This window comes from Cucumis sativus, unplaced genomic scaffold (assembly GCF_000004075.3).
Source record: "Cucumis sativus cultivar 9930 unplaced genomic scaffold, Cucumber_9930_V3 scaffold54, whole genome shotgun sequence".
In the NCBI taxonomy this organism is placed as follows: Eukaryota; Viridiplantae; Streptophyta; class Magnoliopsida; order Cucurbitales; family Cucurbitaceae; genus Cucumis; species Cucumis sativus.
The window spans coordinates 123,171-145,023 of record NW_022279554.1 but is presented as its reverse complement, the minus strand read 5'-3'; the positions used below and the strand labels follow the sequence as shown (position 1 = coordinate 145,023).

The window sequence follows — 21,853 nt, the reverse complement described above, 5'->3', positions numbered from 1 at the left end:
TTCTTGGGTATCATAGTAGAGTCAAGGCTAGCAGTAAAGTCTCTGAACTGAGGTGAGAGGTTCTCGTACGAAACATAGTTAGAAATGGAGTGTTGTTTGTACAGAACCGATACCTTTCCTCATTACAAAAGGAAGATCCAAAGGAGGATCATACTTATGTTTCCTGAATGGTCCTACTTGGTTTCATTTTCAGTAGATTATGCAACAACCTCATTCTCATCCACCCTGACCTCTCTATTTGTAATGACCTCATCAGTACTGCCCTTCTCAACCATATCTTCAAGGATAGTTGTTTCGAACCCGTTATTTGCAGACCCGTCATTCTCACCCACCTTACTGTCGGTATGTGCATTAGTGGAATTCGTCTCAGGCTTGTCATTCTCACTCATTTTGTTATTTATATGTGAGTCAATGGAATTAGTCACAACTTGATCTCATAAAGGTTCAGAATCTTGGACCGGAGTCAGTTGAACAGCAAAAGACCCAACTTCCTTTCTAAGATTCCTCCTATAGTAGATTTTCCAGGGAACTTGGTTTGTAGGTAGGATTGTAATGTGAGAATTTGGGCAGGTAAGGTAACCAGAGAGAGGGATAAGTAGACTACAAGGAAACTACATAGTTAGACTCTTCACTCACACTCTCCCCCTAAAGTAGGCTAACGAGATAGAAGGGACGATCCTCAAGAAAGGTGACATCCATGGAGACAAAGTATTTACGTGAGGATAGGCAAAAGCATTTAGAGTCTCGTTGGACAGAAAGTATCTAACAAACACACAAGCCTGAGCCTGAGGAGTGAGTTAGATTGGTTAGGACCATGGCTATAAACATAGGTTGAGCACCGAACACCCGAAGGAAAGGGGAACATTAGAAATGAGACAAGTTGAGGATAGAATTCTTTGAGACACTCTAAGGGGGTTTTGGAGGTGTAGGATACGAGAAGGCATTTGGTGATGAGATCAGCTACAGGAAGTACATCGCCTCATAGAGAGGTAGGAAGGAACAACATAAGTGAACGGCAACTTCCAAAAGGTGATGGTTCTTTCTCTCAGCAACCCCATTTTGTTGGGGATGTAAGCACAAGAACTCTGGTGGACAATTCCCTTAGAGGACAAGAACTCATTAAGTGTGTGGTTTTGAAACTCGTGAGCATTATTACTGCTTAGGATTGCAATCTTTGCATTGGATTGTGTTTCTACGGTGTGATAGAAGTTTTGGAATGTGGATATGACTTCAGATTAGTCGAAGATGAGGAAAACCCAAGTAAGGCGGGTGCGGTCATCAACGAAGGTAACAAACCACCATTTATCAGAGGAGGTAGTGAACTTGGACGGTCTTCAAACATCACTATGGACAAGAATGAAAGGTTGAGTTGGCTTATATGGTTGTGAGGGAAGGAGACTTGATGTTGTTTAGCTCAAATACACACATCATAAGACGGGGTAGAAATATCAACTTCAGAAAAAAGATGAGGAAATAAATATTTCATATATTGAAAGTTGGGGTGGCCTAAACGAAACTACCACAATATACAATCTTTTTCTAAAATAGTAAAATATGAAGATAAAAGACTAGTTCTAGAAATGCTACTAGAGAAGGTGTTATTAAGCAGGTAGAGTCCCCTACTGTGTCGAGCAGTGCCAATCATCCTCCCGAACTCAAGTCCTGAAACGAAACAGAATCAGGTAAGAATATCGCTTTGCAATTTAATTCACGAGTAGGCTTACTTATAGACAGTAGATTATAGGAAATTTGGGGCACATGCAACACACTATGTAAAGTCAATCCTTCAAAAGGAAAAACCAACCCTTCCGACAATGGGAGCCAAGGAACCATCTACTATCTGTATCTTCACATTGCCAGCCCATAGAATATAAGACACAAGATGTTCTAAGGATCTAGTTCCATGATCAGTGGCGCCAGAGCTCAGAGTCCAGGGATTCTTCCATCAACACTAATAAGACTGAAGGACTGAGGTATAATTGACTAGGCAATAGCTCCCTAGTGTAGTCGGACTAGGATCCCAGGTAGCTGAGAAGGGCTAGCAGAGTCACTCACCTAAGCTCGCCCCATGTTTTGTTTGTCGTTGAAAGGGCGTTTCTTATCTCCTAGAGGACAAACGATCATGTAGTTCCAACATTGCTCCTTGGTATGCCACTATTTCTTGCAGTGTTCACAGACAGGGATTGGTTTTCCACTGTGCTTATCATTGTCATGACTAAGGGACCTCGCACAGAAGGCAGTGGAATCAATATCGGGTTTGTCAGACTACTCATAGCACTGATACCATCTTCCTCAAGGAAAACCTCACAACAAACCTCCATCAAGGAGGGTATAGGTCTTAGCTTAGTATACGTTCGTGAACAATATCGAAAAGACCTGCAAGAAAAACATATATCCTGTCAACCTCCTCGATCCTAGAGTATATATTGCCATCGCTAGGACAATTCTAGACAATTTCTCTACATTGGTCCATTTTCTGCCAGCAAGAAAAAGTTTGTTGAAGAAGAATGTCACATCCAGTGTCCCCTATTTGCATTCATGAACTTATTTTTGAAGAGGGTATAAACGAGAGTCATTCTGACGTTTGGAGTACAATTGTTGAGCCATATCCAAATGTCGTTAACAGTTGCAGCATACAATAAAGGCTTGCCAATCCATGGTTCCATACTATCGATTAATGTGGAGAATAAGAGTCCTCCCATTTCCAGTATCGTTCCTGAGGGTCTCCCAATATAGATATAGAACTAGGTATCTCCCAGGTCAAGAAACCAAACTTGTGGTGCCCTCCAAGATCGTTTTAATAGACTGGGACCACGAAAAATAGTTTTGACCATTCAATTTCTCACCTAGAAAATATCTTGTAGATTGTGCCACTGGATTAGACACATGAGAAGAGAACAAAGCATAGAGCGAGGTTACCAAATTTTCAAAATACACCAGTGGGGTCAAATGGTTATTGGACGGAGCCCCTGGCGTTGCCTCAATCGCTGCAATATGTTGTCGTAGCATGTCCAGCTAATGTTGAGCAATTCCGAGAGATGAACCTCCCATGGGCCATTAACTGCGTTGAGGACTCACCTACCTCAAAGGTTGAGTGGGCTGGATTTCCAATCTCGGAGCAGCCACTAGGGTTTGCAGCGCAAATAATGAAGGTGTAGGTGTAGACGACAATGCGTGAGGGCCAGGCAACGAGTATGAGGGAATCTGAATTCACGGTGCGTGAGAGACCTATGCAGCTAAAGGCTGCTGGTCTAACACTTTGCGACTGGGTAAGAAGGCTAGCCTATGGGTTCTAAAGACGCCGAAACCACTCATCCACGGCGACGCTAATCCGAACATCAACTGCGGCAGCGACAGCTACACTGATTCAATGGCTATCCCTTCTGCTAGGGTTCCATTAAGTGTTTGATTGTCTAGGGTTTTTTCGATATCACGCTCTAATACCATATTGAAAGTAGAGATGTAGAACAAATACAAATTTAAGTGGAAACCCTAGTACAGGGAGAAAAACCACGATGTTGATATTTCTTATTATTTTCTTATGATAATAAAGGTACAAAGGGGAAAATATTTATAGGCAACACGAGTCTAATTAAAATAATAAAAAATTAGAGCAAAGTAAATCTCAACTACCCTTAGGCTTTCAACAATTACCCAAGTTCACTATTTCTAACACATAGTATAACTCAATGAAAGTAAAAGCCACAAAGGGAGAAAATTTGCCACCAGTGTTACACAACAGATAAAAACTGAAGAAAATATAAGAAAAGCAAGATACTGTTGCATTTGATGGTAGTATCAGGCCTTCACGTTTTAACCACCGATCTCTAGCGTAAATTATACTTCCAAGCATGCTCTGCAATAGCAAAAACTCCACTATTCAATAAAGAGCATAAAGTAAAAATGGTTCTTTCCTTAAAAGCATCAGTGTAAACATGCTGATAAGGTAGTTATTTCCAGCTTTACAAGTCACTAAACATAATCACCTCGTATAAAAGCATATATCCCATCCACTCAGAAATGATAACATCCACACCCTCATCAATTTGAACATCCTGCATGATTTTAGGAGAAAAAAGTCAACAATGCAACTGCTACTGATATTTATTAACAAATTAATCAAAACTATTAAATAATTAATTATAACAGCTAAATGATGTATGTGTTATCAACATGCATGGGGTTTTAGGGGGTGGAGATTTTGTTTTTTTATATATATCCGTGAGTGTCCGAACAAGCTTACGCGCACCTTGACTAATCTCACGGGACAACCCACCTGACAATATTTGAACGTCAAGGAAACTCGTAGGAAATTAATTCTCAGGTAGGTGGTCACCATAGATTGAACCCACGCCCTCTTAGTTAGATATTGAGACTATGTCTCCCTTTTCACTAGGTCAACCCATGATGGTTTAGGGAGTGGGGATTTGATACCAATTGCATTAAAAAAATGTATAGGTGGGGATTTAAGCCTCTAATGTTTTGTTAGTAAATGTCTTAACTAGTTGAGATGTACTCAACTCGGCAATAACTAAGTACTATACTAATAACCTAATGTTGTATTAACTAATATTAAAACTCTCTTTCCTTTTACTAAAAGGAAAAAGGGGGAAAAAATGAAAAACTTCATGTACTTGTGATGCCAATAGGAACAGAAACTATAATTGTAAATTTAGAGAGATCACTTTCAGAGTTTAACTATTTAGATGAAGATTGGCTGATTTACACGATTCCCAATAACTTAGAATAGAGACATTTCTTTAACCAACTTGAAAATTGAAAAAGGCAATGGCAACCAAAGCAAGGAGTCAATGCTTCATTTGAACTTTCTAAAAGTCTTCTAATTCTTCTCATGGGGAAAAAAGGGGTCTTATTAGTCTTGTACATTTACCTTACTAGATTTGTTGTCTTCTATTTGTCCTGAGGATCTTTGTCTTCATTTGTTTACTTAATATTGTGTATTTTAAGCATTAATCTCTTTAATTTCCTTAATGGAAAGTTTTGTATCCTTAAAAAAGGTCACCAGAAACGACTCGAATCATTAATATACTCTTCAAATAATGGAAACATTTTAAACAGATCAATAAGACAAAGACCATTGCAACTAAAAGAGCTCACCTCAACTCTACTGTGCAATACAATGATTGTGTCGATAAATTGTTAGCCTTAACAACTTCTGAGGCCTGCAAAGAAAAGCAAAATCAACTCAGACCCAAAGCACAAATTCTGCTTTTATCATGATTCATAGATGTCTAAGTAGGATCTTTAATGAAAATACGTTTATAAATTAATATTTATAACAATTGCAGGTGGAGCACACACTGATAACTAAGAATGAAACAAAATGCATCAATATGTAAGATTCTTTTTAATAGTAATGACGAGATGAGGCTATGGTTTAATCCAGTAGGATTGCAATTGATACTAAACCACTAAAAGAAAAATTGGTAAGAACAATTTTCCTCTTTTCTTTTTCTTTTTTTTTTTTTTTTGGAGGGGGGGGGTAAGAAACCAAGCTTTCATTGAGAAAATTAAAAGAACATACAAAAAAATGTCCAAGATAAAAGGGCTTAGCGTAAGGTAATGCAAGAAGTGGTGATTACGAATAAAGCAAAACATGGGTGAGGTATATTACAAAAAGAATTTTCAGGTAACAAGAATCAAGAAAGTGATATCTAGAAACACACAAGTGTTTAAAGCTCAACAGTATACTATTTACTACTGTTAGAAATAGTGTTAGAAATAGTGGGTTAGGTCATGTTGAAAGCCCAAGGTTAGTTAAGATTTACTTTGCCTAATTTTTTATTATTTTAATAAGGCTCATTTTGCCTATAAATACTTCCCCCTTTGTACCTTTATTATATAAGAAAATAATAAGAAATATAAGTATCGTGGTTTTTCTCCCTGTAGTAGAGTTTACACGTAAATTTGTGTTTGTTCTATGTCTTTACTTTCAATAACAACCATAATAATAACTAAGATACTAATATCATACTGGAACAATACCTGCACTGCTATGTCACTTGCATCAACTGCATAAACCTGACAAGAGTGAGAAACAACGTGTATTCAAGAAAGTTGCACAGTGATAAGTATTTTTACTCCAAATCTCAGATTAACAAATTAAGTTTATTTCTAAAATTTTTAAAGTTTTAAAAACAGAATAAAACAGCAGGATTAAATTCCTAGTACTAGTAAAAGGTACATCAAGCTAAATCCCTAAACCAGGCTTTCCACTCCAACCCAATCTGTTTATTAAAAGAAATAAAAAAAACAAATGGGAGAATGATCTAACACCACCCCTTCTTAAAATACTCTTGATTTTTCCTATTTTCTGCTCAAAATTTGGATAATAGCATGTATCAAGTTCTGATAGTAATGGGCACTCCCTTGTGTTTCACTGCATAAACTTTTTGTTTAGTAATAACTAAGCAATTTTTTATAGAAATGTACGATTAAAAAAGGCTGTTTATGAGTGAATTTCAAGGAATTGGATTTAAGAGAGGGATGTCTAGGACCTACAGCAACCAATATTAAAAAATGAAAATACTCACTATTAGAAAAGCTAAGAGTTCAAGTACAATTTCAAAATAGATCACCTGCGTTTTTCCAATAAAAATTTTGAAAAAACACATTTAGGTACAGCATAGCTCACGCCTTGCACCAGCCTGAGCACAAAATATGGAGAGAATTCCAGTGCCACAGCCAACATCCATTACAACCTGTATTCAACTGACTTTAGTAAATAAACAGGAAACCAAGTACAGATCCAGATATGGGTATAAGGAACTATACAAATGAAAACCGGTATCTTAACCCTGTTTTGATAGAGTAAAAAATAATGCATAGTGAGTGCAAGAGTCAAAGACAAGAAACTTCGTGAATAGCAGAGAAAGACCAAAGATCATAGATTAGATTGAAATTTACTATTTATAGACTGTTTTCCTTTTTGGGTGGCATAGTATCAAAGAAATATCAGCATATGTTATTCAGTTCGATAATCTGTTTGCTCTACTCTATATTAAAGCAGAGGTCTGATCGTGACCAAATACATCTATTTTTTCTGCGATCATATTTTATTTTTTTTTAAAAACCAACTTCATTAAAAAAAATGGGAAGAAAAGAAAATATAACAGCACAGAAAGAAAGCACAAAGAAAAAGAAGCAAAAGAAAACAAGGACACTAAGCTTTCAGTGTTTATACAGTAGCAAGTTTCAGAATAGATTTTAAGAATTTTTTGTGTTACATGAGTGTTTGAAAAAAGAGCAAATGACAATATTTTTTAGCCACTTTGTGGCACGGTGCTTTGATGGATAAATGCCATAAAATGTTATTTGGGACATCTGAAACGAAACTTTATTTTTGTTTTTTTTTTGAAGTAGGGGTGAAAACGTGGATTTAGCCAAAGGGACAAACCTTTTTGTGGTGTTCTGTTCCAAGCTCTTCCTTGTAATTCATCTCATAATGTAATTATTCCCAGTTGGGGACATGGGGGCATTTTCATGATGTTTTGGTTCTTAAAAAAAGTCGAGCTTTTTTTTCTCATAATATGAAATTGTAATTTCCTGTGTTTAGGAGGATGGTCTTCTCCTAAAGGAAGATGTCTTTTCATTATCCATCTGTAAATTTTAACTATTGATGATAATTTCTATTTCTTTTATCTGAAAAGAAAAGGAAAAAGACAAAAGAAAATTGGACAAGAGACTGTCATGTTAGAATACCATTTTGATCTTTGTACTTTGGACTTCAATCCATATTAGTCCATGCACTTTCAATAAATTCTAAATTAGATTCTTCAAAGTTAATAAACATCAATATTGATTAAATAACAATAATAATTTTGGTAAGAATAAACATCATGTGAATATGATTCCAAAATTCATGGAGGGAAGGCTAATAAAGACTAGATGTTTATAGAAAAATCAACAACAAACTAATAATAGGGACTGTTCTTAAGACTATCAAAAGTATAAGGACTATGAAAATATACAGACTAAAGTAGAACAAGTCCAATGTAATGGGACCAAAATCATGTTTTAGCAAAACTATTTCATTAAACAAATGACGAAGAAACAAATTTAATAGCATTAAGACAAATTATTACTTTGCCAGCAATAGAACTCTGATGTTGCATGATTGCCGCCCTATATGTTTCCGTCCGTACACTATCCTGAAAATAGGTATTTCAATCAGAATATATATCAATGTAAAGAAAGAACAACACGATTGCAGTAGAATTTCTAAACTTAAGTGTATTTTTAGCTAATATAGTTCATTCATTCTAAATAATTAACACAAATTAATTAAAAAGAACTCAAAACATTTAGAAAGGCTACTCTTGGATGCAACCATAAGAATAATGTGGATACTGTAAGGATTTTTCTTGTGTTGGCCTGGTTCTAATATGAAAAAGCTCATACCATCGCATGTCCAAGCTCTCCAATATTTCCAAGCATGTTTCTTTCAATTTCGGCAACTGGGTTTCGGTTAAATTTAAAGAATATGGCTGACAAGGAAGCCGACTTTATGTGATGTCTTCAAAGGCTTTAAAGGTGTTAAATTTCTAAGATAAAGTTTCTTGACAGTATTTTCATCGAGGAGACCATTGAGGACAGATGAACAGAGAAGAGCCTCTTCATTTAGGCAAATCTTGACAGCATTTATATTCTTTCCCTAAACCAAAACACTAGACTAGAGCTCAGTCCATAGTTCCTTCACCATCAGCTCCTTAGTGGGTGTTCTTGTCGTCATTTGCTGGGGAGGACATCATCTCAGAATTCTTATATATAAAAGTCCCAGTAAGTGTATGGTGTCCATGGGTCAGTCTTTCTTGAAAGTTTCTATATCAATTACTAAGTCTAGAAAGATATCCCGAAGGGGCCAGATAAAGTTTCAGCGGTTCTAGTAGAGAAAAATTAATGCAGGAAATTGGCATCATTTAGCAATTCTCACAAATAGGAAACAATAAAACCAAACAAACCTTGATCATTTCTTCGTGAATACCAACGTGGGAGTAGGACTGGAAGTAGCCATGTCGAAGTCAGTACAAGGAGGTCCCTCCACTTGTGTCGGCTGCTTGTCTTCAGAAACCCTCATTCCGCCGCCACTGGATGGCCGGCTACCTCTTCCCCGGCGAGGCCGACCTTTTGAACGGTTCCAGGACGCTTCTCGAAGAGGAGGAGCTGCCGTCGTGAAAGCCGTTAATGTGGCCGGAGTTGGTATACATTTTTTTCCGGCTAGTTCGCTCTCTGTTGAAGTGAATAACGGCGGCGTTTATTGTGTATTTTAACACTAAAAAAAAGCGAACAACAAAGGGCGGGCGCCTTCGAAGATATCAAAGTGTTCCTACAAAACGACATCTACTTTCTTTTGCATTTTCTTTTCAAATTTTCCCCTTTTCACTTATATTCAACTCCAATTTATATATATCATTTTACTCCTCCAGTTTCAATATATATATATATAATATAAACAACAAATTGTATACCATTTTTTTAATTTACTCAAATTTTACGAAATGAAATACATATTAAAAAAATTATTGAAATGTAGTTAAACGTCAATTACATCATACATCAACATAATGCAAAATAAGAAAAATAATGGAAACCAAAACAAAAACGGGTCGTGCAATCAAATAGACAGACAATCACGAAATATTTGGGAATTACAATTAATTAAATATATATTTTTTGTGAAAAAGTGAAAAGGGAATATATTTATATTTTGAAAAAAAGAGAATTTGAGAGGGGAAGAGAAAAGATTAAAAAGGAATAAGGAGGAATAAACTTATTGTATTTCCGTTTGCTTATAAGTTCATAAGATATATACTTTTTTGGTGTTTGAGTGCACAAAATTGGACTTAAAAATTGTCCACATGGCTGCTTTCTAGTTTCTTAAAAGATGTAATTCATTCACACAACAAACTGGGCTACAAAACGGAGACTATATGAAAGAATAACATTTGATTCAACAACATTCCTTCATCACAACTTCTGTTCTTTCTTTTTTCTCAAAACTGATTGTTTATATCTCCATTTTTTAAGTGCATGAAATTGACATTCATCCATGCTTTCATTTACCCAATTTCATTCATAGTTTCTTAAGTGAAAAGAAGCCTATAAAGGCCTTCTTAATGTGGGTTTAAAACAAAAACTCACTTGGACAAGTTTTTAAGTCCAACCATCAGCCATGTCCACAATTTTTAAGTCCATCATATTACATAAAACTGTGTTCTCTTCCATCAATCACTTCTTAAAGTGCTATCTACAAATACCAAAAGCTTTGATATCTACCAAATTAAGAATGGAAGGGAAACTTTTTCAAAACATAAACATGAAAACGAAATTGTTATAAATATAGGGCTTTAATATTTGTTTTCAAAGATTGTGCATGATTTCTTGCTATCATTTTTACCCTTTCCAAAAAAATACTTCAATTCTTGATTTTAAAATTTGGAGCGAATTTTAAAAAGATCCTAAGAATTAGAAGCAAAAAAAAAAAAAAACGTTCAAAAGAAAGGGTTTATAACCTAATTTTTGAAAGCAAAAAGACCGATGTGTCTAGACAATTCATTTTGTTGCCAGGTAGGAATATAGTTCATAGGAGTGAGCATCGGTTAGTTGAAGTCGATTTTCTAATCAAATTGACACTAAACCAACTATGATCGATTTAATTAATTAGTAATGTTCAAACTGACCTCAATCATAAAGGAGTACAAATCGGCATTAAGTCAGGCAATCTATTGGTTTAGATCGTTTAAGCATTTAAAATTTTTCAAAATGTTTGTTAGTTTGGATTTTTTCCAAACCGAATTGATCGCGTACTCTCCTTATCTTCGATCAACCGCCTTCGATTTGGTGGGCTTTGTAACTCCTCGATCATATCTTTCCCTAATCGCTCAAAATAATATATATAATATTTATAAACTTGACAATAATTTTTTAGCCCATGGATGTTAAATCTAGGGATCTACATTTGAATATTACAATTTTCATGTGATACTGAAATTCGAAATATCAAGCATGCTATTGAGTCTTACGTTTTATTTCATATTACATCTAGTTTTAAGATGTACATTTTACCAACAAAGCAAAGTGAACATTAACAAAAGCTCGAGTAAAAGTGTAAAAACATCATTCTTTGGAGACTAAATGAAAACTAAACTCAAACTCAACGTCAAATTTAACATTTTCTAAATCTAACTATCAAATGGAAATGACATTCAAAATGATTAGAAATGTAAACTTTAAAAAAACCTTGAAGATTAAAATAAAAATTAAGACCCAAATAGCGATTAAAGGCTTTTTTTTTCACCAAATATATATAATTATATATAGATGATAAATTAACAAAAATGCAATTCAATTAATTAAAACCACATTATTTAAAAACTATTTGGTTTTAATTTTTTTTTTTTGAAACTAAGCCTATAACCTTTTCTAACTCTAAATTTTTTGTTTTTAGAGCTCTAAATTTGTTTGTTTGTTTCCTACTATTTTACCAATGTTATAAAAAAAGTCAACCAAAAAGTTTAAAAACTATTGAAAATAAATAAATAGATTTTAAGATTTTGTTTTGGTTTGTTTTTTCAAATTTGACTAAAAATTCAATTCCTTTAATTAAAAAAGACGGAACTCACGGTAGAAATTGAGAGGAAATAGAATTTCTTTTTTTTAGAAACTAAGAGATCGTTTGAATCGTAAATATTGTTTCATGCACCCGCAAATTTATGTAGGGACCAGCGGAGCACATGGATCTCACGTTATCGGTTTGTGTATTTTATTAATTTTGAAGTGTTAAATTACATTATTAATGCATAAATGTAAACATTTGTTCGTGGTTGTACCTCTTACAACTAAGTGTAAGAATATGGGTTAAGCCCGAATAGCCCTAACTACCCAAACCATATTATAAGAGTTGGGTTCCGTTAGATTAAAATATGAATTGGATTTGGTTAAAAAAATTATTTTTTTTTTTTTGTTGGAAGGTTGAAAAATTCGGTTCAACCCAACCCAACCTGAATTAATATAATAATTTAATAAAAAAATAAATTAGATATATAAACTTTAAATTTATTGTATGAAATTTTGAATATGTATCTTTGAAATTTAAATGTAACAATTTTGAACTTTTATAATCATCAGAAACTATAAACGAAAAAAAAAAACTATACAACCCGACAATTCAACCCATATTTTGGTTGGGTTGGGTTAGAAACTAAGTTCGGGTTATTCGAGTTGCCAACCCAAATAACTCGAAAATATGGGTTGAGTTGAGAATGTCTCCCAACCCAACACGATTTCACCCCTAGTTACAACCATCAGATTGTGGCTTCAAGTCGTGCTAGTGCCCCTCTATATAAAATTTTTGGATATGCTCTAGTTGGATTTTAAAAGTCCTACAAGTTTGAAGTCCATTAAAAAACTCATATCATGTGATTTTAACGTTCCTTGGATAAAAATGTCCTGAATTTTAAAATATGAAAATTTGTGGAACAAACAAGATAATTAATGTATGTTTGAAATTCCATGACATGTCCTAAATGGTTACTAAACGAAACCTATAATTATATTTATGGCTTTACCCTTCTCCAACTTATGCAATTTGTTCTTAAAATGCCACTGTCTATATATAAACATCAATTGTGTTCGGGCTAAATAATGAAAGTACTATATAAATAATAAATAAATTATATTTCCAACAAGTTTAGACTTAAGAGGTCAAAAACTAGGGTGTTTGAGACAAGAATTATTTAAGATCGTAACAAGTACCTTTTAAATACTATTAGTAATTATTTGTGTGTGGTACACTCGTTCATGAAATTTATATATAGTTTGTTATTATTTTTTATTCAACTTCAAAGTTACTTTCAGATATAATAAATCTATTTGTAAAGTGAAAAATGAAGGACAACTTTAACTATAATCATATCTCTCATCAAACTTTTGGATTCGATGTAACCAATAACCACTAATAAAAAAAAGAATCAATAAACACTTAAAATTAAAGAGACAGTGTCCTAAAGATGGAAGAATGCCAATAAACATCTAAACTTGAATAGTCACATCCACTTGCACCCATTAAGTTGTGTCTTGTCAACCTAAGGTTGCTTCTATTGTTCTAATGTCGCTCAATACCAAATGGTGGAAGCACAAAGTAGTTATGTGAGGGAAAAGAGAATGCAAGAATTCTCCTACTTCTCTTCTTTTTAATATTCATATTGTTTAGACAGATATAGAATCACTCTTTCCAAATAGCCTACAACCTAAATACAAACTATGTAACATTTGGCTATAATAAACTCCTAAACTTTGTAGTACTCAAAGAAGGGCTATATTTTTTAATGATAATAGGAACAAAATATTGTTGGTAATCATAATTAGTTTTTCTATATATACATATTATAGTGAGCTATACTTTTCAAACCAGACTTAATGAAAGAACACAAGGACATAAATAATAGTTTTTTTTATAAAAAGGAATCCTGCCTAAAGGAAGGGAAAGAAGGGCCTCCCCCAATGCATTCTTAAAAGTATCCTTCACTATCTTCTTTGTATGAAAACTAAAATTCTTTCATGTGTTTGACATAATACTTGGGGAAAAGACTGACAAAAATTGAACTATCAATTTCTTCTTGGCTCATAATTATTTCAAATGAAAATTCTCAAATAACAGGGAGTTAGATGGGATTAATTTTCAGTGACTAAACCTATAAGTTAAATTACGTATAAATAAAGCTACATATGTATGTAGGCTACACACTCTTCCAAAATGTTTAGGTTCACCTCAACAAACGAAGAAGATACAAACATCAGATGGCAGGCACGGTTGCCTTCTTTTCTGCCTCGTTTGTCTGAGCATTGTCAACTGTTTGCTGTTCACCTGCTGGTGGCTGAGCAACTTGCTGCTCCATTGGCTTTTGCTCTGCTTGAGTCGCCTTCTGTTCGCTGGAGGAACCAGCACCGCCGGTTCTACAGGAACACATGGCCTCCAAATGGTCTCTCTGCCAACGTCCATGAGAGCTATGCCTAAGGAAGATAGTTTGGCTCGGATATTGTCACTTTTCCCAAAATTCTTGTCTTTTCTTGCTTGTGTTCTTTCTTCAATCAAATGCAGTATATCATCTTCCACCATCCCTGCTCTCTTCAGTGCTTTATCTTTCAGCTGCTGCAAAACCTGCACAGTGGAAGAATGCATCTTTAATTCTCTTTAAATTCTAGTTCAACATAAGGATTTTCATCTTCGTCTCTTCTAATCCCTAATGCTTCAAAATATTTTGTTTTTATCTTTTCATGTTGCATAGACATGATTCATTTCAGTCATTTATATTGGAACTTGTTCCACACACTTCTGTTTAAGCTATGTGCTAAGATTTGGAAACAAGATTTGTGTTAAATGTAAGACGCAGATCTACAACTACATTTATGTGAAGTTCGAAAAACCAAAGTATTTTGAAGAGTGAGAACGACCAACAGTAGAAGTGCAAAGATTAAAGACGCAAAATAAGATATGAATCTATGGAACTAAAAATATAAGATAGATCGTATTTACTTCAGAGTAAGTAGATGTGGAGAGCAATCAAGAACATCTAGAACTTCTCTCAATTCCTTCTTCACATTGACAAGGGACTGAATCATCGAAAGTTGTTGTTTCTTTGGTTGCTTCTTCTGATAAAATAGAAAACATGAATTGTTATTCTACATCGAAAAAAACAATGAAAAGGGAATTCAAATATATATACACATATATACATATATATTCCCACTGTATTAAGTAGCAACTCTCTGAGTTTGAATATTTTTTTTTTGTTTTAATGGAGGCAATGACTTCACTGCTTATTCAAGTTTTCAAATTTCGATTTCATAAAATGAGAACTTCTTAAGTAATGGTATAAAACAAATTCCATAGCATTAGCGCGGAGATGTACAAGAGGTAGGCAAGAAATTGTACCTTGAGTGAGGTTAAGGTACTATTTATAAACTTCAGAGCTTCCTGGAAGGCGCCAGTTAATATATGTGCTGTGTTCAAGTCATCTGCCATTCTAGTTTGAAATTCAGACCGTAGATTAATGATGCATTCTTCAGCAGCAGAGCTAACAGGATCTTTTTTGCCTGTTTTTCCCAAACCGTCACTCAGGTTTTCCCTTGATGTTGTGATAAAGCATCTTCGCAATCTTGCATAGTCTAACAATTAAACAAAAACAGGCCATAAATATCAAGGACTGATGGTTTCGGGATAATTTATCGCGAGTTTAATATGCCACCACTCCAAGTATAAGTGACTGACCACAGGTTTCGTTAAGAAAAGATATATATAGTGTTAAATGGTTAGCCATGGAATGACTGAAGAGATCCCAAACCTGGTATATATAATAAACTGTATCTGATGCACTATCCAACTGAGAGACAGTGTAGTTGAGAGGAGAACGATAATGAGCACTTATTAAGAAGTGTCTCAAAACTAATGGATGATATCTTTCCGTAATCTGCAGTGTAAGAAAAATATAGTAAGACAAACCAAAAACTAAACAAAAGGTTAAACAGCTTCAATAGCTTCTTTAATACCATACTACCTGGCGAATGGTGAAAAAATTACCCAATGATTTGGACATCTTTTCGTTATTATTGGTAACATGCCCATTGTGCATCCAATAACTGATTTTACTCTCTTGGCAGGCAGCACAGCTTTGTGCAACCTCATTTTCATGATGCGGAAAGATCAAATCAATGCCACCTCCATGAATATCAAACTTAAACGTGAGATAATGAGCACTCATGGCACTGCATTCTATATGCCATCCAGGTCTTCCAGGACCCCACGGACTTTCCCAACTTGGCTCACCAGGTTTTGCAGCCTGCGCAGCTTATATTTATTACAAACACTATACAACTAATTCATATTCCTACTTACTTCATAGCCAAATTCATATCTGATTTTTACCTTCCACAATGCAAAGTCAGCAGGATTATTCTTCCTTGAATCGACAGCAACCCGTTCTCCTGCCCTATGATTTTCAAGCTTTTGCCCTGACAGTTGTCCATAATTTGGAAATTTGTCCACAGAAAAGAACACGTCTCCATCAACTGCATAGCCATATCCATTCTTTATAATCTGAAAATTTATCAACCAAAAATCAAGATTGGGTCATGACTTACGAGAAAAAATTCCCCTTTAATCACATCTGGAATAAGGAAGTCTTCCGACAAGAGAAACGACTAGACACTTACAAATGTAAAACTCCAATGTTTTCAACTACTGGAGAGAACGCTCCATAGATTAATCATTTTTTTTCTTTTTGGAAAACATCCTTTGATCTACAGTATAATACATATGAAAACTGAGAGGACAATTTTTTGTTTTATATTTTTGGTAAAAACACTTAGATTTGATAGAATCAGATTTTATTATTCCATTCTAAAGAAATATATATAAGGGGAACAAGAGTGACCAAAAAAGGAAAATGTAGGAAAGGCCATAAAAGGAAAATATAACAAAGATATTTACAACAATAGAATATCCCTAATATTAGAACTATAACACTCCCCTTCAAGTTGGAGCATATATGTTAATCATGCCCAACTTGTTAGTTGTTACATAGATAATGCAGGCATGTTCCATTCAACGCTTTCGTGAAGATCTCTTAATTGTTCTCCAGTCTTCACATATCATATAGATACCAAGCCTTGTTGAATTTTCTCAGGTACAAATTGACAACAACTTCAATATGTTTAGTCCTCTTGTGGAACACGAGATTAAATGCGATATGAAGTGCTGCTTGATTATCACACCACAATTTTGTCTGTGGTAATTTCAAATCCCAATTCAACAAGAAGTTGATATATCCAAAGCATTCCTATTTAAATGACTTCAAATTCTGATAAAAAAAACTTTCTGCGAGATGGATAGGATCCAATAACTTGCTTGGCATTAAATTCTTCATTAATATGGATAGGATCCAATAACTTGCTTGGCATTAAATTCTTCATTAATAAAATATGAATCAGGCACATTATTGCTAAGCAAACCAGACCCCTTCACCTTCTCTTGAGGATTTGAAAAGCAAATAAATCAACCCGATTGGTAGAAATCAAACTTGAAGCTTTAGATCGTTCAATATCACCATATCTAAGGCAAAATTCCCCTGCTTTGGATCCTTGAATACAATTTCAGCAGAAGGAAAACCACACAATTTTTTTTCAATCTGAATAAAAGCAGCCGAGCAATCCAAACCATTGAGTATTGTTGAAGAAATACTTCTTAAACCTCTTAAATTCTGACTAATGGTTAAAAAAGCCAACCTCCCAATATTTTAATTGCCTTTTTTTTGTATTAACCCGTCCTCCATAACTTTGAATAACATTCAGATGAGACTGGATAGGGTAAGACCAAAACTCATCTTTTAAATGCATTTTGTCAAATACAGACCATTTCCCAGAAGGAGTAATATCTGTGTGTATCCCAACACACTTGAAAATAACTTTATCAACCAAGATTTGATTAATAATAATTCTAGCTTGGAAGTCTTACAGAACCAACTTGATCTATTCACATGAACAATGTGCCATTAATTTTGAACTCACAATATTAATTAAAATTTCAGCACATAATATCATGCCCATTTTATTTATAGTTTTTCCCATTGTAACAAATATAAAAATAGTCATTAAAAGTGTCATAATTATCTAGAAGAAAACAACATTTAGAGAGTATATTCAGTTGGTAAGCACACTACACCAGTAATATTTGGATCATAGACCTACCATTAGGAATCCTTACCGCTAATTTCTGAATCACATTCCTCTAGGTATGGGGCAAAATTTTGTGTGCGCTCTAAAATACAATTGTGCACATGAGACATGGATGCATTCAGATTCAGTAATTTAGAGAAACAATAGTCAAAGTATGTTGTAGACAAATTGGTGCATGTTGCTTTTATGATTTATCATTCGGTTGGTGTACAGATTCATACCTGAGTTATCATATCCTTGATTTGCTCCAAGTGATCTGACACACGAGGTTGGTGTGTTGGAGAAAGGCACTGAAGATCAGCCATGTCAGACAGATATTCTTGGCAAAAGCGATCACTTAAGGCAAAAGGATTCTCCCCACTCTCATTTGCCCGCCGAATTATCTGTTGATTGTAAGAATAGCAACCTCAAGTACTGAGAAATTCACCGTGCAGAAAATTATCTTTACCATTAGAAAATTATCAAAAACAAAGAAATTAAGATTTTTTTTCCTTTTCAGTGAATACCAAACTTTTGCTGAGAAAAGTGAAAAAAAGATTAGGGGCATCAGAAAGAGAGCCACAAAATGAGGGCAAACTAAAAAAAATAGCCTCCAATGAGTCCAAACTAATAAAATAATACCAAGCAAAAAGACTTAGCCATGGACACTGACAAAGACACATTGAACCAAAAACAAGACCAAGCCTCACCAGGATGTCTCTCAAGCCCAAAACTCTATTGTTTCTTTCTCATCAAAGGCCCTAAACGATAGCACACCCCCAACTTGCCACAAAATCTTCCTTTCTCACCAAAAGGATGATGGAGCAAGAACTCTCAACCATATTTGTACAACGTCTACATCTAGCCAAACTCACACTAAGCTCCTCCAAAAACAGACTCCAAACTGAATAAGAAAGATTACACTCCAAAGAATGTGACCAACATCCATTGCTTCCTACCCAAGATTTGCCATTTCGGGGCCATCAAGTTGGGAGCCCTGCTCAAAAATCTATCCAAGGAGTTAAGTCATCTGTAGATAATTTGCCAAAGGAAAAAAAAACATAACTTTCAGCAAAAGTTTTACTCAAACATGAGGAATTAATTACAAATAAAACAGGACTTATATGAAACCCTTTAGAAGAACTATGGTTACAAATATGAATCTCTCTCTCTTTTCGAGCAAAAATGGAAATCCTCAAGCATCAATAAAAGATCGATACTATCCAATTTCCCCATCAGACAAAGTTTGACAAAACCCCAATGATGGATAAGATGCACTAAGCCAAACTTATAAACACTAGAGAAGGCACCTGAGATTCTAATACCATCGATGTTAACAATCTTTTCAATCTCTCTTCCAGCACTTTAGCAATGATCGTGTGAACACTGATCACTAGAAAAATAAATAAGTCTATAGTCTCAAAAGTCCCCTTGCCCATACTCCCTAACTCTTGAGGACCCTACATACAAAGTGTCAGCCAAGAAGCTAACCAAGACTCCACTCTCGATTTTAATCTTTTTAATGAGAACCGTTCAACAGAATTTCATGGTTTAAATGTGACAAATTAAACAGAGAGATAAATAGCATGGCTTAAAATCAACAGCAAAGGAAAGATTAAGATTAGGGAAGATCAACTGGAAGGCATCTCACTTCAAATTGGCTGTCCCAAGGCTTTATCAGGTGACAAATTACTTTTTTGTTTTTAAACGACAGTTTGTCTGATATCAGAAAAAGATGAAACTCTTAGAAATCATCCAATGTAAATCATTATAACAACTTCTTGCTTGATGTAAGAGATATTTATAAACCCACATGTAATTCTAATTTCTACACTCTCACCTTGTCATCAACATCAGTAAAATTCCGCACATAAGTAACTTCATATCCCAAGTGCTTAAGGTATCTGCAGGGACGTAATTATCAAGTTAGTTACAACTTTAAAGCATTTTGATTTTTTTTCCTTTTTAAAAAGAAGCATTTGATGAAAAATAAAGCTTCAAAACTGCAAACAAATCACTAGACATGCAGAAAAAAAATCTAAGAATCAAGAAATTATCCAAATGCGAAAAAAAAATATATAAATCTCAAGAGGGTTGGATAGATGCTAGGGATATCATTGGCTCACATAAAAAAAAGACTCCACTATTCAATAAGCAACTTAGATTATAGGAACACCTTTTAATTCGTGCTTCACTTTCAAGGGCAGTTGAAAGATACTAAAATTTGAAAATCTCTAATTTATTATAAATATTAAGAAGAAGAAAAACAGTTGAAAAGATTCACTTTAGGTATTCCATGCACTAAAATATAAACAAGGAGTATTGAATCCGAACATATTACATATATGACTCCTCATTATCCAAAACAAAAAATTTAGAGTAAATGAGATCAATTGCATAAAGAAATAAGAATGCAGAAATTGGTAAACCTGTAAAGCACATCAAAGTTTACGGCGGCACGGGCATGACCAATATGGCTGAAATCATAGGCCGTGATGCCACAGACGTACATGCCAACCTTACCAGGCTCCTTCGTGGTGAAGACTTCCTTCTGCTGCGTCATCGAATTGTAAACCCTAAATTCCTCCTTTGCCATTTCGATGGCAAACAAGAAACTAAATCTGGATGGGACACCAAAGAGGAAAATTTTTCAACTTTATGTCAACAACGAGTCGAGTCATTAAACTTTAGGTCGGGGCTTCAATTTCGCAAGTCTCAAATGAGAATTGTATTCAGAATTAAAAGCATTTAGAAGTTCAGTATCCGTTTCAAAAAAAATTAAAAAAAAAAAAGTAACAACATAGATTTATTCGATTTACATCGTTTTGTTTCTTCACTACCATGATCTTGATCTAAAAACATGCTGAGGCTGTTCTTTCACGCAAGTCCTCTTTTCTTTTTTTTCGTTTGAAAATCCTAACTTGGGTTGGAAGAGAGAAGAAAGGCATAGATTGAGATTGAGAGAATACCAGTAGAGAGATAGGAGGAAGGTGATAGTGGTGGCGCGAGCAGGAGTAACTGGCAGAACGAGGGAGGGGAACCGGCGCCGGCGTCGGCGACGGCGTTGGCGCGAAGAGTAAGAGAGAGGGGGATGGAGCACGCAAGAGTATGTGAAAGGCGTGGATTGAGAATTAGGTTTTGCCTTTCTTTAATTTATTTGATCTATTTTCATTTAATTTGATAAATGGATTGAGCTCTCTTTCTTTAATTAAAACGTACCTTTAAATAATATTTATTTAGGGAAATTTGAGTATATAGCAATTTTATAAAACTCCATTTTAATCCAACAAAATGAACCAACATACATTTATTCCATTTACAATATTTTTCCATTTAAAAGTAACAACATACATTATTCCATTTACAACAAAATGAATAGGTCTTTTAATCGACACTTCACCATCCATTCACAATTTGAAAAAATGTTGGATTTTTCTACTAACTTTAGTCAAAATGGTAAAATTGTCTTTTCACACTTTACCTCTAACGTCAAAAGTTAACTTTTTTTACTTTTATCATTTTATTCGTCTTCACTAACTTCAATCTTGAACATGAATCTGCTTTCATTTTTTTCGAAATTCAAATCACATTTGAATTTATAAATTTAAGGTCGGTCAAAGTTTGACTTTTTAAAGTCAAAAGTTAACCCTTTACTTTTTATAATTTTGACTATTTTTACTTTATGAACTTTCGAATATGAATGTGCATTCACATTTTATTATTTTTAAATCGTATTTAAATATAAAGGTTTACCTCTAAACTTAAGACGACCATTATATCATATATAACTGTTGGTTTCCCTCTTCTTACCTATTCGAATTATTCGAACTAATTTAACATATTGTTCTAAGTTAATTCCATATAACCTAGCAAGGGAACCTAATGGACCATAGATCAGGGACTTCAACGATTCGTGATTAACTGAATTAACTCTTTTAGACCGAGCTAATCATTATTTGTTAATTAACGAATCATGCCACTAAAGTCTCGTAGTTGCACTCCCCTCATTATTGATATATATGTATCCATTTGACATTGTTGAATTTTATGTCCTAAAACTCGTAGATAGTAAATGTAATATGTTGCCCGTTATTATAATAAAGTATTGTTATAATTTCAATAA

General features: G+C 34.3%; 1 protein-coding gene and 1 pseudogene across 2 annotated transcripts; both read right to left on the bottom strand.

Moving 5' to 3' along the window:
* Positions 1 to 3,570: 3,570 nt before the first annotated feature.
* On the bottom strand, positions 3,571 to 9,392 carry LOC116406000 (probable protein arginine N-methyltransferase 6). The gene is made up of 7 exons (XM_031889709.1): positions 8,982 to 9,392; positions 8,106 to 8,171; positions 6,655 to 6,722; positions 6,007 to 6,043; positions 5,119 to 5,183; positions 3,987 to 4,055; positions 3,571 to 3,856 (listed from the first exon to the last, which is right to left on the bottom strand). The coding sequence occupies exons 1-7, from the start codon at positions 8,988 to 8,990 to the stop codon at positions 3,838 to 3,840; spliced, it is 333 nt and encodes a 110-aa protein (XP_031745569.1). The 5' UTR covers positions 8,991 to 9,392; the 3' UTR covers positions 3,571 to 3,837.
* Positions 9,393 to 13,526: 4,134 nt separating this feature from the next.
* LOC116406013 lies at positions 13,527 to 20,880 on the bottom strand (annotated as a pseudogene). Its single transcript, XR_004219095.1, has 10 exons — positions 20,700 to 20,880; positions 20,160 to 20,351; positions 19,571 to 19,634; positions 17,973 to 18,134; positions 15,944 to 16,114; positions 15,576 to 15,857; positions 15,363 to 15,488; positions 14,954 to 15,186; positions 14,555 to 14,670; positions 13,527 to 14,179 (listed from the first exon to the last, which is right to left on the bottom strand). The product of XR_004219095.1 is annotated as a cysteine--tRNA ligase 2, cytoplasmic-like (transcript).
* Positions 20,881 to 21,853: the final 973 nt, after the last annotated feature.

Excerpts from the sequence above, each read along its gene's own strand:
- LOC116406000 (XM_031889709.1), bottom strand. Across the intron at positions 6,723-8,105 it reads AGAGTTCTATTGCTGGCAAA|GTTGTAATGGATGTTGGCTG; the intron begins GTAATAATTTGT and ends AGTTGAATACAG. Across the intron at positions 4,056-5,118 it reads TATTGCACAGTAGAGTTGAG|GATGTTCAAATTGATGAGGG; the intron begins GTGAGCTCTTTT and ends AAAATCATGCAG.